Source organism: Canis lupus, chromosome 9, assembly GCF_048164855.1.
Source record: "Canis lupus baileyi chromosome 9, mCanLup2.hap1, whole genome shotgun sequence".
Lineage (NCBI taxonomy): Eukaryota > Metazoa > Chordata > Mammalia > Carnivora > Canidae > Canis > Canis lupus.
In genome coordinates this window covers 63,111,866-63,135,438 of record NC_132846.1, presented here as the reverse complement: position 1 = coordinate 63,135,438, position 23,573 = coordinate 63,111,866, and the positions used below count along the sequence as shown (strand labels likewise).

Here is a 23,573-nt window from a genome sequence, read left to right as displayed (position 1 = left end):
TGGAGTACATGCCAGAGTCCTGCCTGTGAGACCCTGACATGAAGATGGTGGGAAGTCAGGGGGATGGTCAGACTCTGAGTTGCCCTGTGGTGTTTGGTGCCACGCTGGGGAATAAAGTGGTGTAGAGGGGCTTTTTGGAGTTTTGTTATTATAGTCCATCAAATAAGACCACTAATCACCACTGTGCATTGGCTTTAAAAATCCCTAGACTTGCTCAGTAATTTTGTTGGCCTTTGTGACTGTTCAGCCCTGCTTAATGTAGACTAGAATTAGGAGGCTGACAAGGGGATACTGAGGTCCACAGTGTACCAGGGGCTGCTGAGGAGGGCGCTTCCTGTGCTTCTGGCCCCAGAGACAGCAGCGGCAGCAGCTGGGCTCCCACAGCCCTGCGGTCATGGAGAGGGTCCGGCCAGGACACATGGGGGGCCATGCTGGCTCCCCAGGCACTGGAGCAGCCTGACCCTGGCCTGTACACTCGAGCATTCAGGCAGTCTTCCCTCCCACAGCACTAAGATGTGTTCACTTTTTAAATTGCACACGACTCTGTACATCATAAGTCAAATGCAGTGACCAGGAGAGAATTCAGACACGTTTCCAGGAAGCATTTAATACATATCAACTTTTGGTCCCTGGCAGTTTTTGAGAGATTCAGAGATTGGAAGGAAATGGGCCTGCACTCTAGGAGACGGTAGGAGAAAAGAAAAGGTTAAGACAGAAACGTAAGTAATGCAGTACTGTTTTATGAAGGAGTAAACGATGGGCAAACACCTGATCGCTTAACTGAGCAAGGTGAGCACTTGTTTCTGGGCCCCATTTATTCATTCATTCAGGGAGGTCATTTGTTCATTCATTTGAGGAGGCTTCCTTGCATACTGATCAGGTCCCCGACCATCTCTTAGGCTGGGGTGAAGAGGAGGGACAGAGTCCTGCCCGCCTGCAACTCACAGTCCCATAGGGAATTAAGAATGAAAACAAGCAATTTCAGGATAGCTTGTGCATGTTGACAGGGCGAGTCCAGGTTGCTGCAAAAGCGAAGAAGAAAGCTGCCGTATGGACATGGCTACACCACCTGTAAAGGGGAATAAAGCTTTGGAGGAGAAGTGGGCTTGGAGTGATGTCAATGCAAATAGATGGGGGAGAGCCAGGGCCACCTCCCCAATAGTGGGTAGAGGTACGCCGTTAGAGCTCTGAGCAGCACCGGGTACATTCTGCAGGCTATGAGACCAGGCTGGCTGGGATGAGCATTTATATAGAGATCTGTGGATTTTTATATAACCCTCTCAGCATGGGACCTGGCGTGCAGTGGGTTTGGCCAGGCATCCAAGGATTTGTTGAGTTCTCCTGTGTGTCAAGTACTGTGCTTGGCACTACTTTGTTGAATAGAAGAGATACAGTCAAGGTTTGTGGGAGGCATGCTGTCTCCCAAGGGAAATGGATAATAATGTATACGATTACAAATTCGAATACGTGTCAGGGAATGAATGGGTGCCATGAATGCAGATTAATAGAGGGCACCTGCTTAGGTAGGGTGGTCAGGCCAGGCGTCCTGAGGAGGTGACACAGAGCCCAGGACTGGATGGTGAGAAAGAGGTAATAACCTTGCCGAGACCAGGAGAAGTAGGATTCCAAGTGGAGGATCCAGCGTGTGCAAAGCCTTGAGCCAGGCAGGACCTTGATGTGTTTCAGAATCTGAAAGGAGTCCCGTGTGGCTGAAGCCATTGGAAGGGGAGAGGTGCAGACTGGGTGCAGAAGTCTAGGCTTTTGGTCACCCGAGCTCACTGTGCTGAGCCATCTCACTCTTAAGGAAAATTGCCGTAATAGTTGGACTGATGGGGGGGAGGGGGTACAGAGTCTGGAAGTCCTAGAGGTTTGTCAGACACATTGGTTTTACTCGCTACCCTTTATAGATGTGGAGTCTAAGAGAGAAATCCCATTCAGTATCGCTGAATAAGTATTTCTCGAGAATCTTACTAGGCTACTTAATAGTGCCCAACGCTGTTCTAAGAGAGCAAGTGAGGCCCAGTCACTGCCCCTGTGGAGTTTACATTTTGGTTGGCAAAACAGTCAACAAATAAGGCAACGCGATCTCCTTCAGGGCCATGCAGCTGGTTGGTGGCAGAGCCGGGACCTGTATCTCCTTCTCCTGACCCCCCATCCTGTTTTATCACCACTTGGACCATAAGGACCATGCCTGGTTAGTACCCTGTTCTTGAAGGTGGGGCACCAAGAGCTTGCAGGATTACGTTATACCTAGGAAACAAGGACCTTTAAAAGCCAGTCTAGATGTAATTATTTATGTAACAGAAAGCATCAGCCAAATCTTTTCTGTTTTGTTTAAACGTAGACTAGCTCTGGCTAATCCCTTAATGCCATCAAAATTTCAGTATGGAAACAAAGGAACCTTTGTCAATTTTAATTACGAAACTCCAAGACCACTTTCCGTGATGAATTATGGGGCCTGAATCATAGGGAATGGGTACTTGATTTCAGTGTACTAACAATGAACGTTTAGGGTCCTGTGTTGTCTGGGAGCTTTATGAGCACAACCAGGTGGGGGCATCCATACTGGTCTGCCCTTGTCTTTGGCAAAAGAACAGGGTGGGTCATTGTAGGCTTCCAAAGTGCTGAGGTTGGGGGTGAAGGAGGAGGGACCAGTGAGCTTGCCGGCAGTTCATTGCATCTCATATGGCCCCCTCCCTGCCTGGTTTTGACCAGCTGTGCACTGCCTCCTTTAGCCACCATTTAGAATTGGAATTCTCTGAATGATGAACTGGTACAGGAGTTTATTTTAGTTTTTTTTTTTTAAGATTTTATCTATTTATTCATGACAGAGAGAGAGAGAGAGAGAGAGAGAGAGAGAGAGAGAAAGGCAGAGGAAGAAGCAGGCTCCGTGCAGGGAGCCTGACGTGGGACTTGATCCTGGGTCTCCAGGATCACACCCCAGGCTGAAGGCGGCACTAAACCGCTGGGCCACCGGGGCTGCCCTATTTTAGTTCTTCATGAGAGATTTCTCTCGGGTAGTGACGCTCTATTTTAATGGGGGCAGGAGGAGAGGGAGAGATTATTTATTTATTTATTCACTCACTTATTTATCCATCTGTCAAGTATTCACAGGCTAGGAGCTGGGGTCAAGAAAGCAAATGATCCCCGTGGATTTTCTAGTTCAGCAGGAAAATAGATAATAATGAGCAGGGGGTGAAGCCTTAAGAAAGAAGAAGAAGACAATGCTGACATTTTAAAATTTACCCTTTCATTTTGCAAGTTTTCCCCCAAAGAGGGAGTTGTACGATACAGTGTCTAACCATCAAAATTAACTTAATTCTTTAATATCCCCCATACCTCTTGATATGACTGGAGATTGATCCCCTGGGAATTGCCGATGGCAATGGCAATAGTTGCAGAGCAACTCTGGGTCGTGCTCTGGATGGGAGTAGCACGAGTAGACACACACAGGAACAGGCATTGTGGTATGAGGAATACTACCCACCTCTGTTTGGCTTCAGATATGTTGTGATACTCACTTGTTCTGCCAGCATTTATTCAGCTCCTGTTCTGTGCCAGACATTCTTCAGGTGCTAGGGATAAAATGGTGAGCAGCCAGACATGCTTCTTGCTCTCAGAGAGAAATTAGATCATTATATTCTTGGATGTATAGCACGGAGACAGTGCTCAGGAAGGAATGTACCCATTTCTGTGAGAGTCCATTTTAAAACGAGATTGGCCTAGATTTGGCGGTTAGGGGCGGTTTTCCTGAGGGAGTGATGGAGCCCGAAGACATGACAGCTAACTAAGTCAGGGTGGGGTTGGAGTGGTGCTTATGATATGGACCTGAAGGGATCTTCAAAAGCATCCTGGCCAACTTACCTCTTCTTTTTATCTGCCTTATTTTTCTCCTTAACATTTAACCAGCCTCAAGTATACTATGAATATGCTTACCAGGGTCTTCTTAGGTTCAGTTAAACATTCTGACTCACAAGACTTTCATAGGCCACAGTTGACACCGATCTAAATAGAAAGATCTAGAACAAGATCATAAATTGCCAGCCAGGCAGTGTCAGGGATTTCTCTTCTATGTGAATCATGCTCTCAGCAGTCCATATGGCCACCCAGGAGTTGTTCTATTTGTCCCTCCCTCCTCAAGTGACAGCTCAGCTGGTAGAGAATGAGCCTCACAATTAGTAAGTGTGGGATCTGTCCCAAGTATTCAGGATTTCCCGAGGGATATGCTCAGTTTTAAGTCCTCACATTAGAGGAAGTGCAAGCTATGATGTACCCAACAGATATGTGTGGTTCCTTCTAGTCCAGATGCAAGTTATCAATCAGTGGTCATTTTTATCATAAGCAGTGTTGCCTAGTAACATAATTGACATTTTTATCTTTATTAGGTTTCCAGAGAAACAGAACTAGGAAGTTAACCTCAGGTCAAATTCTCAAGCAGACGAGGAAAAGAATTTGTTAACCCTTTACTCGCATTGTAATTTTTTTTCTTATCTAATTTGTCTGTCTCCTATCACTAGACTATAAGTTCTACTTGAGCAGAAATTTCCGTTTTGTTTGGAGAGGAATCTGTACCTTGAGCAATGTTTGGTATAGAGTTATACATGAATGAACGAATGAGTGGATGAACTTCTCATTCTCAGTGGAGATGGCTGTGGCTCACAGATGCCTAATGGTTGCATGCTTCCTTTAAAATTAGGTAATGCGTAGCATATGTTTATTGAGAGCTAGGTGGAACTCACTGCCCCAGTTACTGCTTCTCAGTGGTAAAGAGAGAGATGTGCTCTGTTCATCTAGGTCTTTCTGCAGATGATGCCTTTCTGTTAAATGAGGGGCGGAGGGGGACAGATATAAAATACTTTCCTTGACCTCGATCAGAAATAATACGTTTTCTGGATAAATCATAGGGACCACTGCTTTCTGCCCTATCTCTGTGATTGAAGGGTATTTAGAATAATGGTGGCTTAATTATCAGAATGTCCTCAGGGCGCTTGGGTGGCTCAGTTAGTCAAGTCTGCCTTTAGCTCGGGTCATGATCTCAGGGTCCTGGGATGAAGTCCCACATTGCACTCCCTGCTCGGCAAGGAGTCTGCTTTTCCCTCTGCCTCTGCCCCCTGCCCCTCACTTATGCTCTCTGTCTCTCTCTCTCTCTCAAATAAATAAATAAATAAATAAATAAATAAATAAATAAAATCTTTAAAAAGAGAAAAGAAAAGTCCTCAAGAAGGCCCTGACAGACTCCTAGCTTAGTGGAATTTCAGTGATTATAGGCCTCCTCACTTAAGCCTAGCATGGACACATCTGGATGGGCATCCAGAGTTCCCACAGCAGGAAAGAGAATGATCGTCTCCAGTGGCTTAGTTGTTAAAAAAGTTTGCTCCCAGGGCCTCCCAGACCTGAATTTTTTAAGCCAGTATCTCTTCTACTTGAAACTTTGTGGGGGGAAGTTGGACCTAGCAGCCTATGAGAGTATTTGTGGGCTTTGTGTGCAGCCCCTGAAGGGCAGACGGTTGAAATGACACATGTGTGTCAGGAAAGAGGAATTTGCATCCTGTCTGGTCAAGAAGGCAGCCAAATTTCACCCTCTGTGAGCCTGTCAGACTGCGGGGAACTGTCCCAGTAATTTGGTGACATCTGTGCCACAGAGTGGGTCCAGATGTATTCGCCCTGGAAGCCGGGTAGATAGTAAGGCAGGGAGACCTCTGGCTCTAGGCCAGAGCAGACTCATTAACCTGCTGTTCTCCTTCCCTGGTCTGGGTGTCAGATGCATTAATATTTCACATGAGAGCAGGGTTGGAGGGGATGAGGGCCCCAGCTCTTTTCAAGGGATACTTCCTACCTATTTCTTTTTAAATCATTGTTTTTCTCTCCATTTTTTCCCCCAGAGGTATTTTTAGTCAACTCTTGGAGTTGCAAAGAGAGAGATTGAGCTAAAGCCCAGAACATGACTAAGATGTCTTTGCAGAATTTCTGACTTTTCTTAGGAAATACTAGAACCTTCTATCGAAAATGAGAGGGGCTATAAATTTTCTTACAAGTATCTGCCTTTATATTGGTATGGCAATGTCCACCATCGATCTGTACACCAACAAGGAAATCTACAATGCAGTTGTATTGCATATTGTAGATTGCATGTTGTTCTCATAGCAAAATCCTGCATAAAATTACTGGATTTTTAAAAAATTAATGAATTGTTTTTTTTTTTTTTTCCCAATTGACATTTGACTTCTTTTTCCACCTTCCTCCCTATTTTTGGCTTGAATTTTTCCTGTTTATTCATAGGTGACTTTGGTGGTAATTAAGCCTGGCACAGACACATAGTCCCTTCCTTCTGCTAGTTCTTCTCCTTTATCCTCTCTCTGCTGGCAGGTGCTTGGTTGGAGGGTATAGTAGCTGGTTCTCCTTTGAATCTCCCTGGCAAATTAGCATCAGAAGCAACAATCTCTGCATGTTGGGAATAAGCAGCTAAAATATCAGGAAGAATCAGATGCTGTGTTTCTTCTGAAGAATACCCCAGAAAAACTCATTAGCCAGACTTGGTAAAACCTCTGAATTACAGGTTTTTTTTTTTTTTTTAAAGATGCAGTTATGTTGCTTTCAAGTACATTTTGAGCTAGTTTTTAAAAGAACCAACTATTGCCCACTCAGTTCCATGCATGTTTATTGAGAGCCTGCTGGGCGCCAGTCACTAGGGTAAGCTCCGTGATATGAGATGAATAAAAAATGTTCTCTGAGCTCATGAAGAAGACACAGATGTCAGCAGATCATTATAACACCTGGTGAAAAAGCACTATCATAAAAGGATGGGCCAGAGAAAAGAGAGAGGAGGAAGAAGGAACCACCTGCTGATGTGAGTTCATCCAGTTTCCTAGAAGAATTGACACTTGAACTTGGTCCTTGAAGGAGGGGTACAATTTCCCATCTTAAAGAGGACTGAGGGGGACAAGGATGTGAGTCATGGGTGAATGCTAGATCTTTCAGGCCAGAAACACTTTATATGTTCATTAGAGGCAGCATTGTCTAGTGGTTAAATAGTGCAGACTCTAGATTTTATAAGAGACATTTGCTTGCACTATGACCTTGGCAAGTTACTTAACCTGTCAGTGCTTCAGTGTCCCCTTTCATAAACTGGGGATAGTAATAGTACCTACATCACAGTGTTATTAGGTGGGTTAAGTGAGTTAATAATCATAGTGTGCTTGATAGTGTCTGGCATGTAGTAAGCACTTATACCAAGGTCTGGTCCGCCCACAGAGTGAAGGATTTGTCCATTCCCTAGAGGGAAAGGTAAGACTTGGCAGCTGAGAAATCTGGGAGCATGATGACAGTAGTAGCAGGATGGTTTTTGAATCTTCTCATATATCCACATAAAAGACTAACCAGGTAGCAAAACCAAAGCCCATGACCAGCATTGACAATAGGGCTAGCTGACAAGGTATACTCAGGAACTCCAAAGTACAAGCTGATGTTCATGTGACAGACCTCTGGACAGCAATGGCCTGGCATGTTACCTGCATTTGGGTGGGAGAAAGCAGAAGGAAGCAGTGGGGCCTCTCATGGGCCTGAGAACAAGAGACCCTGGAAGAGCCAACAAGTATTTTCTGGACAGCTTGTCTGGCCAACTAGGATTAGCCAACTAAGATCCAATGGGCTGGAGCAGCCTGGCCCCTCTGAAGACTTGGAAATGGACCACGGGGCTCTTTGCTGGGACTGTGCCCCACAGTGAGGGGAAACTGGGGAGCATGAATAGAAATCCACAGAGAAGTGACCCAAGAGACAAAAGAACAAAAAGGTAGATGTAAATGTGGGTGGGGTGGGGGGAGGTAGCCAGGAAGGATCATAAAGCAAGCTGCTATATTTTTTAGCAGCTTCATTCAGGTTTAATAGATACATCAAAAATTCACCTGTTGTAAATACACACTTCAGTTGTTGTTGTTAAGATTATTTATTTATTCATGAGGGAGGCAGAGACACAGACAGGGAGAAGCAGGCTCCCTGCGGGGAGCCTGATGCGGAACTCCATCCCAGGACCTCTGGATCATGACCTAAGCCGAAGGCAGACACTCAACCACTGAGCCACCCAGGCACCCCAGTTCAATTGTTCTTAGTAAGTCTTGACAGTGGTGTGATCATCACACTTCAGCTTTAGAATGTTTCCATCACCTTAAAAAGGGTACCTGCCTATTTGTCTGTTCCCACTCCCACTCTGTAGCCCAGGCAACCACTGAACTATTATCTGTCTCTCTTGGTTTGCCTTTCCTACAAATCTCACATAAATGGAACCCTAGTGTATGTGGTCCTTTGTGTCCTGCCTCTTTCACTTAGCATGGTTTTGATGTTCACCCACATTGCAGCATATCTCAGGAGGTCATTCCTTTTTATTGCTAAATAGCTATTTCATTGCGTGGATATGCTATGCTGTTTTTTGTTGACTCATTTACCAATTGATGAACATTTGGGTTGTTTGCACTTTTTAGCTATTATGAGTAATGCGGCTATGAACCTTCATGTGCAAATCTTTCTGTAGACACATGTTTTCATTTCCCTTGGATAGATTCACAGGAGTGGAATTGATGGGTCATATGATTGTTTATGTGTAACTTTTTAAGAAAACTGACAAGCTGTTTTCCAAAGTGGTTGTGCCATTTTACATTCCTGCCAGTAATGTGTGAGCATTCCAGCTTCTTTCCATTCTCTTCGACACTCAGGATTGCCAGTTTTTATATCAAAGCCAGTCTTGTGGGTTTGTAATGGTCATTGTGATTTGAATTTGCCATTTTTCTAATGATTAATAAGGTTCAGCAGTTTCTGTTTGCTTCTTAGCTCTTCTTCTATCTTCTGTGGTGAAACATCTATCCAAATTTTTTTACCTGTTTTCTGTTGGATTGTCTTATTATCAAGTTGTAGGAGTTCTTTATATATTTTGGATACAAGTTTTTTTAATCACTTATATAATTTGCAAATATTTTCTGCCTGTCTGGGGCATGTATTCATTTTTTAAATGATGTCACTAAAGGAGGAAAAGTTGATTTTGATGAAGTCCAGTTTATCAGTTTTTTTTTTTATGGTTCATCCTTTTGGTATCATATCTATGAAAATTTTGCCTAATCTAAGATCACAAAGATTTTCTCCTCTGTTTTATTCAAGAAATATTATGGTTTTAGCTTTTTATATGTAGGTCTATTATCTGTTTTTTTGATATTTGTGTATGGTGTGAGGTAAGGGTCTAAGTAAATTTTTTTGCATCTAGGTATTCAGTTGTCTGACCACATTTGTTGAAGTCTCTTTTCCCACTAAATTGCTTTGACACTTCAGTAAAAAAATTAGTTAACTGAACCTAAATTTAAAGGTTTATTTCTGGAGTCTCTGTATTGTTTCATTGATTTATATGTCTACCTTTAGGCCAATACCATGTTGTCTTTAATATGTAGCTTTACAGCAAGTTTTGAAATTAGTGTAAGTTCTGCACTTTGTTCTTTTTCAAAATTATTTTGGCTACTCTCAGTCCTTGATATTTCCATATACAATTTAGAATCAGCTTGTCAATCTCTACACAAAAAGCCTGCCAGGATTTTGATAAGGTTAGCATTGAATCTCTAGATCAATTTAGGGAGAATTGCCACATAAGTGATAGTGAATCTTCTAATCCAGTACCTCTCCATTTATTTAGATTTTCTTTAATTTCTCTCAGAAATGTTTTGTAGTTTTTATTGTTCAAGTTTTACATTTTTTGTTAAGTTTGTCCTAAGTATTTTATTAATTTCCATGCTCTTGTGAATGGAATTATTTTCTTAATGTCACTTTCAGATTACTCTGCTGTCATATAAGATGTACTGTTGATTTTGTATATCAATATTATATCTTGCAACCTTGCCAAACAATTAATTAGTGTAATTTTTAAATAGATTACTTAGAATTTTTATATATGGGATTATGTCATCAGTGAATAAAAAGTTTTACGTCTCATTTCCAAACTGTAGGTCTTTTATTTCCATTTATTACCTTATTGCACTGACGAAAGGTGGTAACGTTGAGGAGAGGTGGTAAGAGCAGACATCTGCTTAAGAAGAAAACATTTGGGGTTTCACTATAACATAAGATGTTAGCTGTAGGTTCTTCATAAATACTTCTTTATCTCTAGTAATGTTTCATCACTTAAGGACCATCTTACATGATATTAACATAACCACACTAGCTATCTTGTTGCCGTTTATAGAGGTATATTTTTAGACACAGACTCTTTGTGTCTGTGACACAAAATGATGTCTTTGGAGTAATGTACCTCTCTCGTATATTTCTTGTAGATAGCTTATAGTTGGATATTGCTGTTTTTATTCAGTATAAAAATATTTGCCTTTTAATTGGAGTGTCTAGTCCATTTACATTTAACGTAACTGTTGATATGGTTAGAGTTTTGTCTGCCATCTTGCTGTTTTCTATATGTCTGGCATCTTTTTAAATTCTTTATTCTTCTCTATCACATTCTTTTGTATTAAATAAATACTTTTTAATATTACATTTTAATTCTTCTGTTGATTTTTATAGCTGTATTTTAAAAAATTACAGTGGTTTCTCTGAATTATCATGTACATCTTAAATTATCACTGTACTTCAGGTTCATACTGACTTCATTTTAGTAAAATATACAACTTTACTCTAATATAGCTTCATCCCTTCTTTGTGCTATTAGTGTCTATATGATATAAGCAGAACAATGTGGAAAAATAATTATTCCCTTGTAACAATCTTATTTTTATAGAAGTTCAAAATGATTTAAAAATGTATTTATACAATATTTTTTATTTACCCACATATTTACATTTCTAGTGTTCTTAAATAATTTTTTCCTATGGATTCAGATTACCCTCTGTTGTCATTTCCTTGCAGTCTGATGGACTTCCTTTAAGATTTCGTATTGGGCATGTCTGCTAGCTATGAATTCTCTCACGTTTTTTGTATCTGGGAACATCTTTATTTGCCTTCATTTCTTTTTTTCTTTTTTAAAGATTTTATTTATTCATTCATGAGAGACAGAGACAGAGAGAGAGAGAGAGAGAGAGAGAGCAGAGACACAGGCAGAGGGAGAAGCAGGCTCCATGCAGGGAGCCTGACGTGGGACTCGATCCCAGGTCTCCAGGATCACGCCCTGGGCTTAAAGTGGCACTAAACCACTGGGCCACTGGGGCTGCCCAGCCTTCATTTCTGAATGACAGTTTTACTGCGTATAGAATTCTTGGTCATAGTTTCTTCTCTTTCAGCATCTTGAATATAGCTTCCACTATGTCTGATAAGAAGTCACTGTCATCTCATTATTGCTCCCCTCTATGTGATTAATTCGGTTGTTACTTTCAAGGTTTTGTTTTGTTCTGGTTTTTTTTTTTTTTTTTTTTTTTTTTTTGGTCTTTTAGCAGTTTTATAATTATGATTTTCTTCAGTCCTTTTCTCTCTGTTCTTTAGACTGGATAATTTTTATTCATTTATCTTTAAGGTCAGTGGTTTTTCTGCCATCTCAAAGCTGCTGTTGAGCCAATTTAGGGAATTGTTCATCGTACTTACATTTTTAATTCTAAAAATCTCCATTTAGTTAATTTCTATCATTTCTATTTCGCTATTGAGAGTCCCCATTTTTGAATTATCATCATCTGATCCTGAAAAAAATCTTTATATATGGTTTCTATTAAATCTTTGATCGTACTTATAATAGCTTCTTTGAAGTCTTTGCTAAATCTAACATGTGGGCCTATTTGGAGTGAGTTTATATTGATTGCTCTTTTCTCTGTTGATGGGTCATGGTTTTCTGTTTTTTGTGTGTCTCATAACAGAGTAGGATCATATATTTCAAAATGCAAGGAGAATGCTAATAACACATGCAGAAAATAAGTTTTTAACATTTCAGTAATCAAAATGATGATAGTATTATTGGCATTGCAGTTCTGAACCACTTTTGTGTGACATGGAATAAAGCAAGTGAACACTTATGGAATGGTCTATTATCCCCTGTGTCCTTGAGAGCCAGGGATCTTGGTGTGGGAGAAAGGCAAAATAGATTTAAGGTAGGAGAAGTCAAAAACAAACGATCAGTCCTGAATTCAGGTGATTAAATTGGAAATATTGGAAATGATTGAAATCATGTGGTATTGTATATGTGTGCATATGTACACATGTACATGTGTGTATATGCACATAAACACATGTGTGCATGTGATAAAGGGAGAGAGAGAGAGAGAGAGGTCCATATCAGTGACTGACCCAGGTGCAGTGAACATCCCCAGTGCCCGACCAATCTTGAAGTATCATTTACCAATAAAAGAAACCTCATTCCAGTTCTAGAATAAGAAATGAATAGGATGAGCTTGGAACATCTTTCCATACCAGATAGCAAGGAAGCTCAAAAGATTTCTAGGATCACGTTAAAAGAATTCAGGCCAAATATGGGACAATTTGAATTTCAAGAATGATGAAAGTTGCAATAGCCTCATCAAATATGTTTAAATTCATGAGCTCTAAATTAGTGTCTAACAAAGTAAATAAAGAGAACTGGAAAACCAAATATTAGATGAAAGGAGCCACCTTCCCATATGATTTTTCCAGCTAATGAATGAAAATACTGTGAGAGGATCATAATATCACCATTTTGCAACTCCCAGTGAATTCATGTATCTAACCATTGAGCATCAAGGGCTGCTAACACACACACACAAAAAAAAGTGACAGCCAGTTTTGATGTGGCTCCTGAAAGAAGAACCCACCACTGGCAAAGTCTTGAGCAAAAGGGACAGATCCTGGACTGGTCAAGCCTTGCAATCCAGCTGCCAAGTGAAAGAAACACAGAGAACAGAAGAATAATATATGAAGCTGTGCAGTTTTCTGGCCAAGGGGAAACTCTACAGGTCAAACGGGTTAGATTCTTTAACAGATAAATTGTAGAGAACAGAAAGAGCTAGAAAAAGCACCTGCAGATGAAGAGATTTTAAAGACTCCTTGAGTAAGGGAAAAAAGTGGCCAAGACTAAACTCTAGTGTAGACGTGTAGACTAGTGATTAAGCCATAAGGAAATGGAATGAAGTGATTATTCCAAAAGCCAGAGTAGCAGTTACTTTTGGGTAGAGAGGGGAGCCTGTTCATTGGGATGGGGTGATTGGGATGGGAGATGGTTTGTTTTTAGCCCGCGTGGTAAATACAGGGAGTTTGCATGGTAAGAATTCCCCAGGCCACAGCTTTCTTTTACGTGGCTTTCTGTGTCTTTTACACAATAAAAAGGTTGAAAAAGGACGGGGGAGGGCGGGCAGTCAAAGCTGAGATAGAACACTGCCTGACAGATAGGATCCGGGTGCTGGGAATCCAGAGGCTGCTCCCTCATGGAGCTGCTGGGCAGGCCTCTTCCTTTCTGGCTCAGGCATTCTGTTTCCTGCCCTGTTAGTAGAAGATAATGAAACCCTGTGCACCTCACTAAGTTGGTGACAGAACCATCTGGAATAATGGGGTTGGGGGGATGGCATGGAATCGGTTAGTGGTTAGTGTTGCATCAGGAGATGGTGATGGTGGAGCTCACATTCACTCACATTTACTGTTACCTCGTGTTATCCTCACAGTATGCAGCTGGGTCTTGTTCTTCTTGGAGCACGTGAGAACCCAGTCTCTGTCCTGAAGGAGCCAAAAGTGTCTGGGGCGAGGCAGGGAGGGGGTGCTTTCTTGATTAGGGAGTGAAATGTGTATAAATTGTCTTGTCTGGGTCTCCTGGGGGTATCTGTCATTTAAGCGCCTACCTCTAGCTCAGGTCATGATCCCGGAGTCCGGGATCGAGCCCCGTGTTGGGTTCCCAGCTCAGCAGAGAGTCTGCTTCCCCCTCTCCCTCTGCCCATGTTCTCTTTCTCTCTCTCTCTCTCTCTCTCTGTTGCTATCTTTGTAGCTCTCAAATAAATAAATCTTTTAATAAATAAATAAATACATAAGAAATAATCTTGCCAGTGGTTTATTGATAAATGCCAGCTTTTCTGAACAGCTTCGAGGGGCTCGAAAACATCTTATTCCCTCGAGCAAATTAAATATGCTCCTCCTAGATCACTCTTGTGCTCCTGTGCTTGGCGGAGCTCTTTTCCGATAGGTGGCCCAAGGGCACTGTTGAGCTCACCATCTGGGGTGGTTGGTTGCGAATCCTGCCTGGGAAGGGCCAGCTACAGCGGGTGCTCCCGGATGGAAGAATTTGCTTTATAAGCTTGTCCTAATGATAGTGGACAGGCCCATTTCTGTATTGTCATCCTATTTTCACTGTTAATTCTCTTTGTCCCCGTCTTATTTACCCAGAGTTCTGGAGGTCTGCTCAGACCACTCACAGAGCTTCCCTGCTGTCCCTGTGTCACCCACCCCCATGGGAGGGGCCTTGAAGCCCATCCCTTCTTTGGAAACAAGCGTGTCCAGGTGGACACTTGATCTGGGCCTGGCTGCTCCCAGCCTTTCTGGCTTCTCTCCCGACTTTGTCTTTGTGTCATGGAAAGGAGTCACAGTTTCCAGTTGTTCATCTTCAGCGTCTGCCCTGAGTTCAGATACCAGCTCTTCTTCCTGTGGGCTGGATGCTGACCATGGACATGTTACCTAATCTTTTGAGCCTTTGTTTCCCCACATAGAAAACTACAGAAGGTGCCAAATAAATGCTTGTGGGTTGAGAAGGAGATTTTGACATAGCATATGATCGAACCTAGTTCTGATTTTGCAGCATTTTCTGCTAAACCAGAGGTACTCAAACATACCAGTGGCTGCTTTTGGCTTTTGCCCAGTGGATGTTTACACGTGGCGTGGAGGGTCAGGTGGGGGAGGCAGTGGAGGGTTGGGGACTGGGAAGGTTGATGTGATTCTGAACAGAGGGCCAGGAGCTTTACATGGGTCATCTTACTGGGGCATTGAGGGCAGGGATGGTCCCATTTTCTCGGTGAGGAAACAGGCATAGCAGGGCGAAGCCCGATTGCCTAGGTTTTGCTCCTTCTTACACATGCCTTGCATCTGGCACTGTTTTCCCTTCCCTCTGGTTCTAGATGTCTCACATTCCATTCTCCTTTCCTCCTCCTATTCTCATGATCACTCTCAACCTTTGCCCTTTTTTTCTGCCCCCAACTGACTAGCCTCTCCCAGGCCCAAGCAAATTGTCTGGCATGACTCACGAGACTTAATGAGAATCCCAAACAGCACCTGTGCTGCCTCGAGCCGAGCAAGACTGTGATGCTTTAGTCCCCCGAGAAAAATATTGGAGGCTTTTATCTGCCCAGTTGATAGCCAAGCCCCTCCTCCCCTCTACTGGGTGCATCTGCCTGGTTTTGAACCAGATACCTCAGGCACCCCAGGGGCCTGGGCACCGCCCCCCTAGAGCTGCTGCCCCTCCTGCCCACGTCGCTGCCTGCTTGGCTCCCACAGGCATTTGGTCCAGTGACCCCTGTACCTTTAAAGGTCTTTCTTTTTCCTTTTTCTTTTTTTTCAACTGGTCCTTTGGATTTTTTTCTTCCTTGTCCCCAGACGTTATTTTGGAAATGCGGTTGTGTTTCTGCTAATTGAAAGGGAAGTGGACGTTGCCCGCTGACCCTTGTACTTAACGCTCAGGCTCTAGCCCTGTGGTATGTTTGGAAGGACTGTCCTCCCCTCAAAGTCGCTCGTGCCTTTTCCTCTCTCCGGAGCACAACCAATGGGATGAACAGGAGGTCAAAAGTCCTTTCATCTATGTGACTTTGCTGCTCAATGTTGATCAGTATTTGAGGTCGTATTGTTAGCAGTGTCTCTACGTCTGAGATTGGCTTTTTGCCACCTCTTTGTCAAAATATAAAATGTATATTAAATTGACCCAGTGCTCATCAGTGTTGTATGTGATTGTGTCCCTTCCTAGGAAGCAGGTCATGTTGGAACTCCAACCACTCCTGTCCCCCTCACGCTAAATGTGATGTTTGCCAGCTTGGGAGGAAAGCCAGGCAAACGCTTGTCTCAGCAGAAGTCGGTTATGTCAGTGCTGAACTTTTCTCCGGTCAGCTCTGTATTATATCCTTGTGAGACTTTAGTAGTTCCACCCCCACCTCACCACTTAGAGCCACTAAAGGTAGCCACTAAACTACCTTTAGTGGCTCAGCCACCCAGTAACATTTTTTAGTATTGGCCTGGCCCTTGTTGATTGGTTCCAGAACAGTCTCTGGCAGTTGGCTCTGTTAAACAGAGATGAAACCAGGATTTACTTCAACACCCTGAGGTCCTCAACTTTTCAGTGTTGCATTTGCCCCTCCCTCTGGCCATTGCTGGAGACTCTGCACTCCTCCCTGTGGGCACTCTGAGGAGATGTCTCCCTCATTTCCTGGGGGAGTAACCACAGGGTCCCAGAGAAAGAGCTCCCGTCAGCCTCACATGATGTTGGCTGCTACCTTTGTCTTTGAGGACATGGCAAGCTCTCAGTAAATAACAAAGTAAATGAACGAATCATACTAGGGAATACCTTTTTTTTTTTTCCTTGCCAAAATTAAATGTCACCAAAGCAGTAAAACAGACTTTCTTGTTCTATAAATTGATTGGAAGGTAGATTCTGGAATTCCAAAACTGTTCAGAGCAATGGCAGAGTCTTGAGGATAATAGTGGTAATAATGGGGAACTCTTAAAAGCACTTACTGTGTGTATTAACTCGTGTAGTTCTTAGAACCAATAAATGAGTGGGGAGGCACATTGGTTATCACCACTTTATGGATGAGGAAGCTGAGGCATAGGCCCTGGCCCCAGGTCAGCTAGTGAGTGTAAAGCTGGGATTTGAGCCCTTACCATCTGGCTCCAGGGACCATATTCTATTTTGTCTCTCCAAGTGTAGGGATATAGACAAGTATATGGCTTCATCTATGGCTTCTTTCCAGGCCTTCCATGTTAGACAAGTTCCGGTTTGTTTGGTACAAGTGTTATTAAGTTGAGGGACCCAGCCTGGTGGTGAACACCGTTTGGCTTCCGAGGTGAAGTTGAGCGTAGTTGCAGTATGGCTTGTGAGGATGCATGTTTATTGGCTGGCTCACAGTTGTGCCCCTGGGCCCTTTCCTGGTACACAGTAGGCACTCAGTGTATGCTGTTGTAAGGAGGATCGACATCCTCTGACCCATTCTGAAAAGTCAGGGAGGAAGAACACAAGAGGAGGCAAGCCTGTCCATACTCTGTTTCCTCAGAGAGTGGGGCTGGGGCCCTGGGCGAATGTCAAGGAGCAGGTTGTTGAGGGAGGTGGGGTTGCTGTCTCTCGGGGTCTGGCTTGCATCTTGAGCCTCAAGCATGCCACACGGGAAGGACCTGTCTACATGTCCCTGCCCCAACATGGGGATAGCTCTTTCTGCTCTGTTGGACTTGTACCTAGGCTGCCCAGACACCGCCTGGTACCCGGTGGCTGCTCAGCATGCTGCCTGCTGTCTAACCAGCTGACCAAAGCACCTAGTCTACTCTGCTTTTGTCCCAGGGAAGCCTCAGTTGCTGAGGTAGTCAAAAAAAATGTTGTTAAGCCTAGTACAACTCTCATTAGGTTTGAAATGAGACTTCCGGAAGCTTGGCCTGCTTGTTCACATCCCAGCGTGGATGGTTGTCACATCCCCCGTCACCATATCTAGGCGGCAGCTGGCTTGCTCCGGTGATGGGACAGAGTCCTCTGCTAACGAGGCCAAGGTTGTGGGTTTGATCCCTGGCCTCTGACTGCGGCCGGCCATCTGTCTTCACAAATGCATGTTATTGGATACGAGGCGAAGGGTGCGTGACAGAGGGAGAAGCTGGAGTCCATTCTGGGAAAAACAGCTCCCTGACAGCCGGCCAGAAGTGCCCTTTGGGACTGTGAACGATGTCTTTTCCTCCTCCCACTTTCCAGACCTGGATATCTGGTTTTGATTTCAGGCTTTTTCCAAATAGGTGATGCTAAGATTATAGAAATGAAGAGGCAGCAATTCTCAAGCCTGAGAACTGAGAGAAAGTGCCCTAGAGCAACATGGTTTATTTCCGTTTTTTTCTGGGGTTGTGTTGACAACGTCTCACATACTAGTGGGCTGTATCTTATGACGTCAGAAGTGTTGTTCCGTTCGTAGTTGAGAAAATGCTTCTTAGCAAGGAGCTGGGGAAAGAGATTTCAGAATAAAGATGGCTCTAAGCCTTTGCTTTCTTTTGAGGGCACTCAGCTCCCTACGTGTCACTTGGGTGCCTGGTTGGCTCTGGGTAGCAGTTGGGACAAAGAGGGCTGTTGCTTCTAAGATGATCACAGTTTGGTGGGCCAATAGATGTAAATATGAATGAAAATCAGTGTGTTGAGTGCTCTCTGTGCCCAAAATGTGTGCACGCTTGTTGGGAGCACCCAGGAAACAGGAAGCTGGGGAAATAGCTCCCAATGGTGGCCTTTGATCTGGGCCTGGAAGGGTAACTAAGAGTTCCGAGGCCACTTCTGACAGAGGGGCATATGTAAAGGCACATGGGCAGGAAAGCTGCCCAGAAATGTCTGGACGCTTTCTAAAGAGGTCTTCAAAGATCTTTCTTATCCATGCAGTCCTCTGAAAGCTGTCAGGCCAGGCATGCCCAGCTGCGTCACTCGGTCCAGACATGTGTGTCAGTGCTGCCACAGACACCCATGCTGCAAGGCCACCAACGGCGTATGGGACATATTCTGTTTAAGAGGGTGCTTTGCTGGGCTGCCTGCCAATCCAGTGCAGTAAGAAAAAAGGGGACAAGGAACAGGAAGAAAATGCATCCCCCCTTGTGGTCTTGGTGTCTCCTGCTCACAATCGATCTGAAATTCATTCAAAAAGTACTTACTGAGCACTTGCTGTATGCCAGGCTCTGTTTGAGGGGTTTGGGGTATGTCAACGAGCAAACATGGTGCCTGCGTTCTTATGGGGGATGTGGAGGCCTCTCAACTCCCTGAGGTTGGATGGTGTCCCTTGCTCACCAGTGTGTCCCCAGGGATGGATGATGTCCCTTGCTCACCAGTGTGTCCCCAGGGATGAGCCTGGAACCCAATGTACAATAGTACTTAGTCACTGTTGACATGACCTGCTGCTTAAGAGCTTCAGGGGTGCCACTTGGTAAGAAAGGACCTGGGAAGAGCCACGATTTCTAGTCGCTGAGAGATCTATGAGTGTCGACTTGTTCTGTAGTTGATCACAGAGAAGGACAAAAATACCTTGTCCTTACTATCCAGGAGTTTGACTAAACAGCATAAAAAAGTATTCTATTTGCCCCAGAACTTTGAGTTTGCATCACAGTGACAGTTGATATGGAATTGAAGTGCTTTGGTGGCCTGAGCCACACTCCAAGAAAATAATTTGGAAGCCTGTGTTAAGGGGAAGAGTTGTCTCTCCTCCACTTAGTCCCAAGAAATGAAAAGAGAAATAACAACAAAAAAAGTGTATTGAGCTTGCTGTTGAGTGGCCGCCCATCACAAGGTGAAATGTTTCTCAAAGTCTCCGAGTTTCTCCCAGCCCTGGTTTTCCATTTTGGTTTTGATTTTAGAGGTCTGACTTCCTTCCCCAGAGAGCTCCCCCTTGTTTGGTGGCACAGAGGCACAGCCAGCAGGGCAGGCGCTGCCATGGGCTTGTACATGAGAGTGCAGATTTCAGAGACCAGCTTACAGAAGTGCTGCCATGGGGCCCACGGGGTCAAGAGGGAAGCCAAGCACTAGCGAGTCCACCCCCACCTCCCCCCCCCCCCCCGTGTCCTCAGGGCCAGTAGATGAGACCTGGAAGGAAGGAGGAGGAGGATGCAACCAGGTAGAAAAAGGAGGTGGGAAAAAAATGCAAGTAGGTCACCAGGAGTAGCATGTGTCCCTGTGAAAAGTGGGTGGGCTTTCTTGTCAGGACAGGGCAACGGGTTACCAGGGTTTGAATGCGAGCAAGGCGGTGGGAGTGGCCCAGGGTCCCCCTGCAGGGTCGGGGACAGACAGTGCTGTTGGCAAGCGCAAGCAGGGTTGTGGTTGCTCATGGACTGGACCGGCAGCTGGTGCTCAAGGGACGTGCAGGCCCTTTCTCCCTGGTAATAGCTGAGCTGTTGGGAACTGTTCCACGTGGAGGGAAACGCACTCGGCTCGGGAAGCTTACCCAAGCAGGATGCGGGAGGTGAACCCCAAGTTCTGACAGCTTGCCAAAGTGCCCGCTGCTCAGAAGCTGGCAGGAACACTCGTTTTGAGAATAGTTTGCCGTAATGAATTCTGACATCATCGCGCTCTCAGTCAAGGATGTTGAAATGGAATAAATGACCTAATGCGAAGGGTCTATGGAAACCCTCAGGACCAGGGAAAGTCCTTGGCTCCCTTGTCTTCATTTTTGAGTGGAGTTTTTAAGCGACAGTTCATTCTGGATATGTAATGAGCTCAACATTTAAAGAATAAACTAATAGTTCAGAGACATGAAAGCAATCATGTGGCTTTTATTTCCCTCAAAATAGGAGTCTTTCATAGCACTTTGAATATAATTCTTTTAAGTTAATTTACCCTTCTTGCTCCTTTCTATCACCATTATCCATCTAGCTTAAAAAAAAGAAAAAAAAAAAAACTTTTCCCCCCGGCTGTCATAGTGGAAATGATTGGTTGAATAAAATTATAAGATTAAACAAAATGTTTGAATGGTGCAGGAGTCGCCGCTGAGAATGAGATACTTTTGTATTTGAGAAACTTTCTTCCTCTTCTGATATTTAAAATCCTTCCCCTCCTTCCTTGCTGTCAGACCCATCCGTGGTTGTCCTTGAGGGGGCCTGAATTCATTTGCTGAGTGGGGTGTCAGGTCTTTGGGGGGTTACTGTGGATTCTTTATTTACAAGCAGGACCTCCCCTAGCCGGAGGGAGAATTTGATTCCGAATCCTAGGCTCTCTCCAGAAATAATCAGGGAACAGTTGAAAGAAACTATATTTGCTTGAAGGCCAGGCTACCTGCGTAGTGAGTAGGCCCCCAGAGGCAGCCCCCCCACGTCCCAGGCACTTCCCCCAGGCCTCCAGCAGGGGGCGTCGGGCCCGCGCGGGAGAATCCAACCTCTCCAGCCACCCTCCCTCCCTCAAGGCAGCGGTCCCGGGGCAGTACCTCGGCCACCAGACTGCTTCGCCTGCACCGTCGGATTTTCTTTCCAATTTTGAGCCACTTCCCGGGAGTATCTCATCAGCCGTGATCACCGGGACGTGTAAAAATTTGCGTTATGTATATATGAAGTAATTTGCATATATATGATCAAGACCGCAGGCCTGAGCTCTCCTCTTGGTATTTTTGTTCTTTCCTTCCAGAGCGGCACCTCCTCTGTCTTACAGCTGATATTTCTTTTGCCCAGGAAGGTGATAGAATCTAATAGAAAGCTTCCAGCTCACTCTTTCACTGGGTTCGTGAAGCTGAGCAAGCCATTTCGCTTCTGTGTCACAGTGGACTAGATTGGGTTGTCTTGCAGCTAGCTAGAAAATTCTGTGCTTCTCTAACTGGATAAGTATCTCATTCTGTCGGGAAGGCGAAGAGAGATGGTCCCAATGCCCAGTTCTTATCTTGGAGGGTGCCCTGGCTTATCGTATATAGATTTGATGCTGCCTTTTCAGAGCTCCTTGCCACCCTGGGAAAACAGCCCTGTGAACATGGGTCTCCAATTATGTCCCCTTAGCCCCACCCTTATGACACACAGTCCAACTGCTCTCCCTTGTGCACGCAGTAGGAGCTTAGTCTGAGATTCTGGGGCAAAAAATTCGAACGCTGTGTCCATGCCCATCCCTGGTTAGTTATAGCTGTTTGCTTCCCCCTGTTACTTAAGAGCACTGAGCTTCAGTCCAAAGCAAATGTACTTTGTTGCCTGTGAACATGGATCCCATAAAAACAAACGAAGGGAAAAGCAGACTAGATTGAATATCCTGGGGCCCATTACCTGATTTTCATTCATGTCTCTGTTAGAGTTCCTTCAGCACTGCTTGGAGTCCTGAGCACTAGCGTCTCTTTTTTATGCCACCCTGAAGCTTCTGATCTGATACCATCTGATATGTGTGGGTGATAGGAATCCGGGAGTTTATGTACTCATGCCAATAAACTATTATCTTAAAGTTCCGGGGCTGCTGTTCTTGTGAATGAGAGTCCTAGGATGATGGGTAGGTATAAGATACAAATTAATAGCCCTTGTGAGGGCCTGCAGCATGCAGAGCCCATATTCAATTTGATTAAATAGCTTTGCACGATTTAAAATGTCATCCAAGAAGAGAGCCAAATACCTAGAGCATCTGCCACAGCCCGCAGAGGCTGGCTGACAGGTCTGCACCGGCTGACCTGTTCTGCGGCTTTTTGGAAAGATGAGATGTGTCCTAATGAGCAAGTTATAAATATCACCGAGTTATGTCATAGGTGGTGGAGCACTCAATGTAAAGGGTCTGGCTAGGAAGCGTTCTTGGCTGAACAGGCTGGGCACGGCTTTCAGGGAGGACAAGTGGGGGCCTGGATATAGTGACCAGGATGTCGCTATAGAATGATCTGTCCTTTAGTGCAATGTGTCACCAAACGTGACCCGGTGAGGTGTGGGTGGTGAGATAAGATGTGTTCTGATCCTCGTGGGGAAGCTCAATGTTCTAATTCTCATGCATTTGCTCTCTCTCAGAAGGGGCCTTTGACCATTTGCTTCTTGTTGATGCAGATTTGGGAGGAGGAGGGTCAGCTCGGTGGCTTTTGGAGATAGTGACTCATGTTTCGAAGATGCAGAGTGATTGCTTGGTAGAGCCCCTCAGTTTTCATACCTGTTCTCTTTGTCCTGCCCATAAAGATGGCGAGTTATAGGAACCCTATACCACACTGCATTTGGTGCCATGTCACTATTCCTATAACCCTCTTGCCACGGACCTTTTAAGTGAAAAGAGATTTAGCATCATCAGGAAAGCAGGAAAACTATGGAACCATTGTGAGGTCGAAGATAAACTTTACAAGATATTTTCCATATTTTTTCTTCCTTCCTTCCACTCATTCATTCATTCATTCATTCATTCTTTTTTTTTTTTCCTTTTTGCCTCAGAACTGATTTTTTTTCTCTCTGAGAAAATTTGATTGTGGGAGCACAAAAGACCAGGCCAAATTTTTCAGAGTCGAACAAAGATGGACAGGCATATGCAGACTAATTGTTTGCTTAAAATCTAGCCAACAGCTTTTATGTAGACAAAATGCATTGAAATATGTGTATAAAATATTTAATATTAATGCACGCCAGATGGAAACCCTGTCAAATTCTGTGTGCACGCAGGAACTTGACAAGAGGCGTCGGGAGATTTAGAGAGATCCTCAGAGCAGTAGAAACGAGAACAACTCAAAACCTGCGAATGGTGAGTGCGATGGGTGATTTGATTGAGGCCAGAAGGGCACCTCGGGTGTTATCTCCTCACTTCCTCTCCCTGCCTGTCCCCTCCCCTCCATATATATATGAAATATATATGTATATATAGAGAGAAATATATATGTGTGTGTATATATATACATATACACACACACATACTTTAGTGAGATGTAATTTCCACATCACACAGTTCACCCATTTAAAGTCAGCTGATCTTAGTGTACTCACAAGAGTGTTTAGCCATCACTAATATTTAATTTCAGAACATTCTCACCCCCCCAAAG

The 23,573-nt window shown here is 44.2% G+C and overlaps 1 protein-coding gene and 1 long non-coding RNA gene across 9 annotated transcripts in view; one reads left to right on the top strand and one right to left on the bottom strand.

The window, feature by feature from the left end:
* Positions 1-23,573, top strand: part of TTC7B (tetratricopeptide repeat domain 7B) — a 250,588-nt gene that overhangs the window by 88,077 nt on the left and 138,938 nt on the right. For 6 of the 7 annotated variants that reach the window (XM_072839681.1, XM_072839676.1, XM_072839679.1 and 3 more), the window contains one exon: positions 23,200-23,278. The exons of the other annotated variant lie outside the window; for it this stretch is intronic. In XM_072839681.1, the coding sequence (XP_072695782.1) occupies positions 23,200-23,278 (79 nt within the window). The remainder of the gene's footprint in view (positions 1-23,199; positions 23,279-23,573) is intronic. 7 annotated transcript variants of the gene reach the window in all.
* On the bottom strand, positions 632-4,357 carry LOC140640391 (uncharacterized). 2 transcript variants are annotated; one of them, XR_012037106.1, is made up of 6 exons: positions 4,246-4,357; positions 3,937-4,019; positions 3,522-3,615; positions 3,086-3,202; positions 1,599-1,689; positions 632-1,069 (listed from the first exon to the last, which is right to left on the bottom strand). It is a non-coding gene; the product is annotated as an uncharacterized lncRNA (long non-coding RNA). The 2 variants fall into 2 exon arrangements; XR_012037105.1 differs by lacking the exon at positions 1,599-1,689.